The following is an 11579-nucleotide window of genomic DNA, read 5'->3' as shown; positions in this document are numbered from 1 at the left end:
AGTTCGTTCAGGGCCATCGATGTGTCTGCTTGGGGGGGAATATATACGGCTGTGATTATAATCGAAGAGAATTCCCTTGGTAGATAATGCGGTCGACATTTGATTGTGAGGAATTCTAGATCAGGTGAACAGAATGACTTGAGTTCCTGTATGTTGTTATGATCACACCACGTCTCGTTAATCATAAGGCATACACCCCCGCCCCTCTTCTTACCAGAAAGATGTTTGTTTCTGTCGGCGCGATGCGTGAAGAAACCAGCTGGCTGCACCGACTCCGTTAGCGTCTCGAGTGAGCCATGTTTCCGTGAAGCAGAGAACGTTACAACCTCTGATGTCTCTCTGGAATGTTACCCTTGCTCGGATTTCATCAACCTTATTGTCAAGAGACTGGTTATTGGCGAGTAGTATGCTAGGGAGTGGAGCGCGATGTGCCCGTCTCCGAAGCCTGACCAGGAGACCGCTTCGTTTGCCCCTTTTACGGCGTCGCTTAGGGTCGCCGGCTGGGATCAGATCCATTGTATTGGGTGGAAGGCAAAACACTGGATCCGCTTCGGGAAAGTCATATTCCTGGTTGTAACGATGGTGAGTTGACGTTGCTCTTATATTCAGTAGTTCCTCCCGACTGTATGTAATGAAACCTAAGATTACCTGGGGTACCAATGTAAGGAATAACACATAAAAAAAACTAAAAATACTGCATATTTTCCTAGGAACGCGAAGCGAGGCGGCCATCTCGGTCGGCGCCATCACTAACATTGAGTGGCTGCTGCCAACATACTGACTCAAATCTCTAGCCACTTTATTAATAAAAAATTGGATGTAATAAATGCATCACTAGCCACTTTAAACAATGCCACTTTATATAATGTTTACATACCCTACATTACTCATCTCATATGTATGTACTGTACTCTATACCATCTACTGCATCTTGCCTATGCCGTTCGGCCATCGCTCATCCAAATATGTATATTTACATATTCTTATTCATTCCTTTACACTTGTGTGTATAAGGTAGTTGTTGTGAAATTCTTGGATTATTTGTTAGATATTACTGCATGATCGGAACTAGAAGCACAAGCATTTCGCTACACTCGCATTAACATCTGCTAACCATGTGTATGTGACAAGTAAAATTTTACTTGATACCTAGCAGTTTAAACCTGGAGCCTTGCGCACGGTTCACAACAACTAGACCGTTGTCATTACAGTTCCATGATTAATGAGTATTATTAGGGTAGATTTATAGGACTACTGTTCAACCCCTATTGTACACTTTTAGTCACCTTCCAATATATCATGGATTTAAAAATTTAATACGGCAACTTTCAGGATGAATAACATTGAAAGACATGTATTTAGCGTGCAAGTGACCTCACCTGCAAAGCCCATTCAGCACCTGCATAAGGTAAGTCTGAATACTAACTACTGAGAATTGTGTCGGAAAGGCGTGCGCAGGGAAGGCGTACTTTCCTAAGTCTGAACGGGCCCTACATGATCGAGGGATACTACAGTGTGGAGTACAGGTTTTTACAGTATACTACCATTTAATATAGTTTACTACAGAATTCTAAAGTACTATACTATTCTATAGTAAAGTGTAATATCTTTTTATGTGGGCGCCCCTGCACTGGCTGAGGAGAAGATATTCACTATCAAAGAAAATAGCCCCTCATATAACTATATAGAATCCATCCAACGCCACACCCCTTGCAGGTACAGAGTACACACACAATAAATTCTCATTTCTATAACCATAAACACTTCTAGAGAAACGTTAGTGAACTCTGATACTCTGCTGCACTCCATCTGTTAGTGTGCCAGCACCAAAATGGCAACATCCATGGATTCGATCAGTTGTTCGATCTGCCTGGATCCACTGAAGGATCCTGTGGCTATTCCCTGTGGACACAGCTACTGTATGGGTTGTATTAAGGATTACTGGGATCAGGATTACCAGAAGGGTGTCTACAGCTGCCCGCAGTGCAGACAGACTTTCATTCCAAGGCCTGTTCTAAACACAAACACTCTGCTGGCTGAATTGGTGGAGAGTCTAAAGAAGACAGGACTTCAAGCTGCTCCTCTTGCTCACTGTTATGCTGGACCTGGAGATGTGGAGTGTGACGTCTGCACTGGGAGAAAACTCAAAGCCGTCAAGTCCTGTCTGGAGTGTCTGGCCTCTTACTGTGAGACTCACCTTCAACCTCACTACGAATCTCCTACATTTAAGAAGCACAAGCTGGTCAAAGCCTCCACACGACTACAGGAGAAGATTTGCTCTCGTCATGACAAGCTGCTGGAAATGTACTGCCGTACCGATCAGCAAATTATCTGTTACCTCTGTATGATAGGCGATCATAAAGGCCACGATACAGTGTCAGCTGAATCAGAAAGGGCTGAGAGACAGGTAAGGACATAAACCGTATTATTTACAGAATACTTGAGCAATTAACAAGTCATTTTATGCATGGCAGTAGTATTTGATTTCAAAAGTGTTTTTTATGGAAACGTTAGTTACACTAACGTGCGTGTGCACACATACACACCTCCATATGGTATGGACATTGACTTATCATACAGTTTGACGTAGACAGACACATTTACAAATGATCTATGGAATGACAATGGAAGATTTGTTTCTTTTCAGAGGCAGAAGGGGGAGAAACAGAGAATCCAGGAGATAGAGAAAGAGATGCAGGAGGTGAGACGTTCTGTGAAGTCACTGAAGGTGAGTTGACCATATACATTTATTCACTTAGCAGTGAGTGACTTACTCATCGTAAACTATACTGCAGAGCCAGTGAGAACCCCAGTGAACCCTACTGTGGGGAACCTGCTTATCTGGTGTCCCGGTGAGAACTGAGTGACTGGGCTGGTTCAAATGGAACCCCTCCTCTCTCTGTGTCTTAACAGCGGTCTGCACAGGCAGCAGTAGAGGAGAGTGAGAAGATCTTTTCTGAGCTAATCTGCACCTTTGAGAGAAGGTGTTCTGAGGTGAAGGAGCTGATCAAAGCCCAGGAGAAGGCAGCAGTGAGTCAGGCTGAAGGACTTCTGAAGCAACTGGAGCAGGAGATCGCCAAGCTGAGGAGGAGAGACGCTGAGCTGGAGCAGCTTTCACACACAGAGGATCACATTCATTTCCTCCAGGTGACATCACTGGTTTCGCTCTCCACAGCAGCAGGTGTCAGTCACTGCAGAAAGTGATCGTTTCAGCCGTTCCCAATTTGATCCCCTTCCCATTGGTCCTACTCCTAACCCTTCAATGTTTGCAAGATCTGTACAGTGGAAGCTTCACCACTACACTGCTTAGACCTATACAGGCCCTTCAGGAATGCTACCATCAAGGGGTTAGGGCCAATGGGGAGGGATAGGGAGTGATTTGGGAACGGCTGAGAGTCTTTCTCAACAATAATCTGTTCCCTGTTTCCTCACTCTGTAGACTTTGCAGTCCCTCTGCATCCCTCCTGGATCTGAGGCCTTACTGAGCATCACTGTCAACCAACATGTCTCTTTTGAGGATGTGAAGAAATCAGTGTCTGAGCTGAAAAATCAAATAGAAGTTATCTGCTCTGGGGAAATTGCCTTGATCTCTGCAAAAAGTAGGTCTAGGTTTTTTTTGAAGGACATTGCTAGAAATGAAATGTGCTTCATACTATCGGAGTTAATCTCGCTGACATAGTGATTTCATTAGGTGATCTAATTTGAACATAGTTGAATGTTTATACTTAGTGAAGAACCACTCTCAAGCTGGGATTCAATGCACGGTACATAGCGCAGCACACTATAACATACTTTTAAAGGTCATTTACACTTGAGCTGACATTTACCATGAATGCAAGCTCTGCGAACGTCGGGAAAAGTGCCTTTAAAAGGCCTATTGTCTGCTTGGTTGTTCCATGAAAAGAGCGCCTTTTGCATCTCTTTGATATTTTAAATAGAAATTGTGCACCATTATTGCATTTTAAAAGCTATTTATATTAAATGAATTGCCCTTTAGTATAGACAACATGGAGAATTCAATAAATCTGAATTTAGTGTGCATAAAAATGTTAACCCACTTTAAACCCACTTAACCCCAAAATGTCTCCAAGTTTTCCCCATCATTGTAAAGCCCTCGCTTTTTTGTCATTTCTGAAGATTATTATTAATTTATATTTCATGTGATTAGTGATTCATTTAAAAGTTTGTCCCTAATTTTAAGGTCAACCTGGTTATGTGAACTGAACTCTCAATTTAATATGGCGAACCTATTCCTTAAAAAAAAAAAAAGAGTCAAAACGAACATTTAACATCTAATAGTCAAATCATTGTGTAAAAGCAGGTGAGCTGGGTCTACTATTTTTGGCCATTTTCTGGTGGAAAATGGAGCGGGTCGAATATAACACGTAAAACCTTTTACCCATAGATAACAGGCTTGAAATATTTTAACAATTTAAATGTATTTGTGGAGCTTGCATTCAAATGCCACTCCCTGTTGCTCACAACAAGCTTCCTTTCCCCCTTTCACAACAGGATGTATTGCTGATTTATTGCTGATTTAAGATGACATCGTCAACCCTGTTACTTCATTTGGCACTTAATAGGCACTTAGTATAGTAAAAAAAAGGATTACCTCTTGACATGGGAAAATGTGTTTTTGATGAAGTTGAACATATGCTCTTTATGACAGAATGTTAAAATTAGGTGAAATCAAAAGGTTTTTTGACCCTTTTGACCCTGTATAGTGCCCTGTGCCTTACATTGAACCCCAGCCTTAGTTTCTTGACCCGTTAACTTCCTGTATGTTTATGTAATGATCAGTGTGGACCAGTGATATTTGATGTTCTTCATCTCCATAGTGACAAAAGTCCACATTTTTCCACCCGTTGAGCCCTGTTGTCTCACGTCATTCAACACGCCTCAGTCTGAACTGTTAGTTGGTGAACTAGCGTCATGTAGAAATGATGCCACCTTTCAGAAGATAAGGCCTGAACCCAAGACCAGAGAAGAGTTCTTGGAATGTGAGTGTGCATGCATGTGTGTAAACACACACACACACACACACACACACACACACACACACACACACACACACACACACACACACACACACACAACCTTTCACCTGTTTTTTCTTTGTCCTCAGATTCCTGCCAGCTCACATTGGATCCCAACACCGCTAATAACTGGCTGTGTCTGTCAGAGGGGAATAGGAAGGTGACGTGGAGTCCATGGAGTAATAAGGCCCAGCCTTATCCTGACCATCCAGACAGATTTTCCTCCTATGAACAAGTCCTATGTAGAGAGGGTCTGTCTGGAACCTGCTACTGGGAGGTAGAGTGGAGCGCATTCAAGGCTTATATAGCCATCTCATATAAAGGGATTGGCAGAATAGGACGTGGTGATGAGTGTTGGTTTGGAGGCAATGATCAGTCCTGGAGTTTGGTGTGTTGTTCTATCCTTGGCTGTTATTTCTACCACAAAAACAAACGGACTGCCATACATGTACCCCGCTCTTCCAGAATAGTAGGAGTGTACCTGGACCACAGGGCAGGAACTCTGTCCTTCTACAGCGTCTCTGACACAATGACCCTCCTCCACAGAGTCCAGACCACATTTAATCAGCCCCTCTATCCTGGGTTCTGGATTTATGCTGGATCATCTGTAAAGATACTGAACCAGTGATTGCCTTTGTTGAAAATACAGGCATGCTACTGTATATGACATGTTCAACTATCCATGTTGCAAGATTTGAGCATTTTTAAAAGATTTGATCACTCTTCGCAATGTCAGCGCATAGTTCTGATATCTACCCTAATAATCCACACTAATCATGGGACTGTGGTGACAATGGTCCAGTCCTCGAGAACCGTGCTCCAGGTTTAAACTGCTACGTATGGTTTGCGTTCTATAATGATTCAAATAGGCTACATGTCCCAAATGATTGAACAACTTGTAATACGTTAGCCTTAGATGATGCACTATTGCTAGCGATCCTCAGGAACAACCACACGAATGTGACAGAGGAAAGAAAGTTAAACTAACAATGTAATGGAATGATTCAAAATGTAAGGAAATTAACACGTCAATGACAGTTATAAATGTATGTGGGTCTAACTGAGGTGACGTCCTATAGTGGCTAATATTTAACACGATTCAAATTGTAAAGAATACTGTGAAAAGTCCAGGCATATTATTAAAACAGTCTAGAAATCCTAAATCAACTGATTTGGCGCTGTAGTGTCATTTGCACATGGCTACAGAAGGCTATAGCTCGGCTCTCCAAATTTCATCCCGTTATTAGGCCAGCATTTCATAAATGTCACTGTGGTGATTTGGTGATTTGTTGATATGCTTCAGTTTGCTGCCATATGACTGGTTTCACATTTGTCTCCAGGGATCATAAGGTCAAATAAAACAATTGTTATTGATGTTCACAATTCCCTTATCCAAACCGCTTACCCACTTACCTAGCTCTTTATCAATAGCTCCTATCAATTTGTAAATTACAGAGAATGGAGAAGGGTGTTATTTCTATCAGAAAACAAATAAATGAGATGTTCCACTTGGAACTGACAGGCTGCTCAACCTTATTCATAATTTCGTCACGCGTAAAGGTTGTGGAATTATGAGGGCATTAAGTCAATTCATCTGTAGAAACACCTCCGCCACACCTTTATTTTTTTTTATCTCCACCCCAAACGAATAGCGGGTGAATGGCATGCTATTCTCATGCTTAAGTTCAAGGTCTGTATACACGTAGAGAGAAAAGTGCATAAAAAGGGAATTCTTTTCCATTTACACCGCTTAACTTGGGTAGGAATTCCCCCTTGGTGAATAGAATCCTATTGACTCTTGGAACTATGACGACCCAGTCCTATGGTTCCAGTTTACTATGGAACTAATCCTGACTATCACAGACATGATGGATTTTCACTGAGGTCAAGCTTAAATTTCACGTTTTATTTCAGTCTAAAAAAAGACTTCTTGAGAATTGATTACATTGTTGATTATGATATTTTGGTTTTAGACAAACAGAAAAATAGACATACAGAGGGATGAGGTTCTACACAAAAATAGCTTGTTGTGTGTGTGTGTGTGTTAGTTGAACAAGTATTGCTGTTCTTTTTTCGTGACCAAATCTGTATTCATTGTTTTTTTATTGGAGGGGGGACTACATACACAATACAGAAATTCATATCATTTAATAGTTAGCTTGCATCACAGAACCAAAAAGTAACAATACATTTAGTATGTAAAAAATAAATAAAAAAATAATTGTGCCTCCGCCCTTTGTGAACGGCTGTGTTAATCATTTCAAGTAACAGTGGAACTAATTGGTTCCAAAAAACTGTATAGACCTCAGTAGCAGTACTGTCCCAACCAGGTGATTTGCTTTTCTCCAATGCCCTTTTAAGTTCACGGAGAGAGCTTTGGGCTCCCATATTTTAAAAAAAGGACTCAGTCTGGCTTGGTGTTGATTTATACTCAGAGGTGTTCAAAGAAGCAGAATAATCTTTGGTTGATTAATTTGGGTTCTGATAGTAATTTACCTGACTCAGATTCAATAGTTGCACTATCCACTAATTGATCATTACTGCGAAGCATGTTAGCTATTAGATGACTGGGTCGATTACCATGAAAGTAATGGTTGTGTCTAACTCGATGGTTGGCTAATTCTGCTCTCTGTCTAATCAATAGATTTAGTTCTGTCTTGACTTTGGAGAGAGTAGTCGCTACCTGAAAAAAGTGTTTGTTGATATCGTTAACAACTTTTCCAATTATGATATCTTCTTTAATTGTGATTTATTCAGTCCGGATGCAAATGCATTTGTATTGTTTTTAATAATACCTTTAATGGTGTCCCATAAAGTCAAAGGATGATAGACTGAGTTTTTGTTAATCATTATGAATTCATTCAAATCAGTTTTAAATTGGCCACAGAAATTAGGATTTTGTAGTAAGGAAACATTAAAGTGCCATCTTGTGGCCCTTTTAGCAGATTCTGAAATGTGTATCTGTCAGTAGTAAGCATGATGATCACAAGGGAGGAGAGGGGCTGGGGAAGGGGAAAGGGGGGGGGGGATCGCTGCGCTGCGCCACCGTCCTGTTCGAATGCGCACAACAGAACAAGGTGAGTCTAAAAATGTCTTGTATGCTGCTGCATATATGATGTTATATGACAGGGAGATAAATTTGAAGTCGGAAGTTAACATACACTTAGGTTGGAGTCATTAAAACTTGTTTTTCAACCACTCCCCAAATTTCTTGTTGACAAACTATAGTTTTGGCAAGTCGGTTAGGACATCTACTTTGTGCATGACACAAGTAATTTTTCCAACAATTGTTTACAGACAGATTATTTCACTTATAATTCACTGTATCACAATTCCAGTGGGTCAGAAGTTTACATACACTAAGTTGACTGCCTTTAAACAGCTTGGAAAATTAGCTACCTTCAAACTCAGTGCCTCTTTACATGACATCATAGGAAAATCAAAAGAAATCAGCCAAAACCTCAAAAAAAATGATAGACCTCTGGTTCATCATTGGGAGCAACTTCCAAACGCCTGAAGGTACCATGTTCATCTGTACAAACAATAGTACGCAAGTATAAACACCATGGGACGACGCAGCCGCCATACCGCTCAGGAAGGAGACGCGTTCTGTTTCCTAGAGATGAACGTACTTCGGTGCAAAAAGTGCATATCAATCCCACAGCAAAGGACCTTGTGAAGATGCTGGAGGAAACAGGTACAAAAGTATCTATATCCACAGTAAAACGAGTCCTATATCGACATAACCTGAAAGGCCGCTCCAAAACCGCCATAAAAAAGCAAGACTACGATTTGCAACTGCACATGGGGACAAAGATTGTACTTTTTGGAGAAATGTCCTCTGGTCTGATGACACAAAAATAGAACAGTTTTGTCACAATGACCAGCGTTATGTTTGGAGGAAAAAGGTGGAGGCTTGCAAGCCGAAGAACACCATCCAAACCGTGAAGCACGGGGATGGCAGCATCATGTTGTGGGGGTGCTTTGCTGCAGGAGGGACTAGTGCACTTCACAAAATATGAGAAGGCAAATTATGTGGATATATTGAAGCAACATCTCAAGACATCAGTCAGGAAGTTAAAGCTTGGTCGCAAATGGGTCTTCCCAATGGACAATGACCCCAAGCATACTTCCAAAGTTGTGGCACAATGGCTTAAGGACAACAAAGTCAAGGTATTGGAGTGGCCATCACAAAGCCCTGACCTCAATCCTATAGAAAATTTGTGGGAAGAACTGAAAAAGCGTGTGCGAGCACGGAGGACTACAAACCTGACTCAGTTACACCAGCTCTGTCAGGAGGAATGGGCCAAAATTCACCCAACTTATTGTGGGAAGCTTGTGGAAGGCTACCTGAAATGTTTGACCCAAATTAAACCTATTTAAAGGCAATGCTACCAAATACTAATTGAGTGTATGTAACCTTCTGACCCACTGGGAATGTGATGAAAGAAATAAAAGCTGAAATAAATAATTCTCTCTACTATTATTCTGACATTTTACATTCTTAAAATAAAGTGGTGATCCTAACTGACCTAAAACAGGGAATGTTTACTAGGACTAAATGTCAGGAATTGTGAGAAACTGAGTTTAAATGTATTTGGCTAAGGTGTATGTAAACTTCAACTGTACATAGTGGGATCATGATGCGTGTCCTGGGTCATGTTCATGAGGCACTAAACGGAATAAATGTATTTTTAAACTTGCAATTTTACTTTTAAGTTGAGAGAATTCTCAAAATGGGGGAATGTGATAGAAAAATGACATTTACCTGGTTTGTTTGATATTAATAGTCAGCAATTAATACTTAACAAACAGGACATTTCTGTTCTGTTTAATTCTGTGTTTTCATTGGCTCCACTCCAGTTCCCTGCAGCTAATCTGGGCGTACGGTCACCAGAGATGGCTTGAGCTGACAAATTAGTTAAATACTGCATCACATAGACAATGTGTTTTACGAGAGATAGTTTAGGAGTATAACAATCCCTCATTGTCTCAAAAGCATCCTTGCATCTGTGAAACTAAACCAGAGTAGGGTTAAGACAACAACCCGCGTGCAGATAACGACAAGTTGAACCCAGAGTGGTTTATGATGCTCCTTGGTCTGCATGAGGGGTTTGAACCAACCATGACTTAACATAGAAATGACAATCTCTCTCAGTATTGAATCTTCACGACACTGGTCACCAGCCTCCAAAACACAACAAAGGCTGGTCACCAGTGTCCAAAACACAACGAAGACTGGTCACCAGTGTCCAAAACACAACGAAGGCTGGTCACCAGCAAAAACACAAGCAAGGCTGGTCACAAGCGAGAACTCAAAAAAGGCTGGTCACCAGTGTCCAAAACGCAAAAAAGGCTGGTCACCAGTGTCCAAAACACAACGAAGGCAGGTCACCAGTGTCCGAAACACAATGAAGGCAGGTCACCAGTGTCCAAAACACAATGAAGGCAGGTCACCAGTGTCTAAAACACAATGAAGGCTGCTCACCAGGGCATGCTGGTTTATGCAGTTTTTTTCAGCATCAGTAAGTGAGGCTGAAGGACTCCAGGAGCGACTGCAAAAGGAAATAGCTGAGCTAAAGGAGCAGAGGCACTGAGCTGGAGCAGCTCTCACACACAGAGGATCACATCCATGTCCTTCAGGTGACATAAATAGCTCTCTGTTCACAGCAGCAGGTATCACTGCTGAAAGTGACAATAATATTTTCCCACACTTTCTTACGTTACAGCCTTATTCTAAAATTGATGAGGATTTAAAAAAAAATCTATCTAAACACAATACGCCATATAATGACAAAGCAAAAACGTTTTTTTTTTTTTGCAAATGTATAAAAAAAATTAAACGGAAATATCACATTTACATAAGTATTCAGACCTTTTAAATCGGTACTTTGTTGAATCACCTTTGGCAGCGATTACAGCCTTGAGTCTTCTTTGGTATGACACTACAAGTTTGGCACACCTGCATTTCTGGGGCTCTCGAGTGCCACAAATCAAATCTCATTTTATTGGTCACATACACATGGTTAGCAGATGTTACAGTGAGCGTAGCGAAATGCTTGTGCTTCTAGTTCCGACAGTGCAGCAACATCTAACATATAATCTAACAATTCCCCAACAACTACAGTAATATCTAACAAGTAATCTAACAATTCCCCAACAACTACCTAATACAGACAAATCTAAAGGGGTGAATGAGAATATGTACATATAAGTATATGGATGAGCCATGACCGAGCGGCACAGGCAAGGTGCAGTAGATGGTATAAAATACAGTATATACATGTGATATGAGTAATGTAAGATATGTAAACATTATTAAAGTGGCATTATTTAAAGTGTTAGGTTCTAATTTTAGGAGTAAATGACTCCACGGAAACTAGGAAAGCTTAACCAACTTTAATTCTTCCCAAAGGGTCGATACAGCTGCATTCAGACAAACGACATGTCACACAAGCACTGATATTTAACCCTTTCTCCTAGGTTGAGTCTCCTCCACAACTGAACAGACCATTGTATCTCTGTTGCTAGACAGAACCTTAG

At 41.0% G+C, this 11579-nt stretch overlaps 1 protein-coding gene across 1 annotated transcript; it reads left to right on the top strand.

The window, feature by feature from the left end:
* The first annotated feature begins 1831 nt into the window (after nt 1-1831).
* On the top strand, nt 1832-9913 carry LOC120043883 (E3 ubiquitin-protein ligase TRIM47-like). Its single transcript, XM_038988487.1, has 5 exons — nt 1832-2407; nt 2654-2728; nt 2914-3147; nt 3440-3599; nt 9900-9913. Exons 1-5 carry the CDS (start codon nt 1832-1834, stop codon nt 9911-9913), a joined length of 1059 nt encoding a protein of 352 aa, XP_038844415.1.
* The last annotated feature ends 1666 nt before the right edge of the window (nt 9914-11579 follow it).

Source organism: Salvelinus namaycush, chromosome 3 (assembly GCF_016432855.1).
Source record: "Salvelinus namaycush isolate Seneca chromosome 3, SaNama_1.0, whole genome shotgun sequence".
Lineage (NCBI taxonomy): Eukaryota > Metazoa > Chordata > Actinopteri > Salmoniformes > Salmonidae > Salvelinus > Salvelinus namaycush.
This window is presented reverse-complemented; position numbering and strand designations above follow the sequence as displayed.

Excerpts from the sequence above, each read along its gene's own strand:
- LOC120043883 (XM_038988487.1), top strand. The coding sequence starts at position 1,832 with ATGGCAACATCCATGGATTCGATCAGTTGTTCGATCTGCCTGGATCCA. Across the intron at positions 2,408-2,653 it reads CAGAAAGGGCTGAGAGACAG|AAGGGGGAGAAACAGAGAAT; the intron begins GTAAGGACATAA and ends TTTCAGAGGCAG. Across the intron at positions 3,148-3,439 it reads ATCACATTCATTTCCTCCAG|ACTTTGCAGTCCCTCTGCAT; the intron begins GTGACATCACTG and ends CTCACTCTGTAG.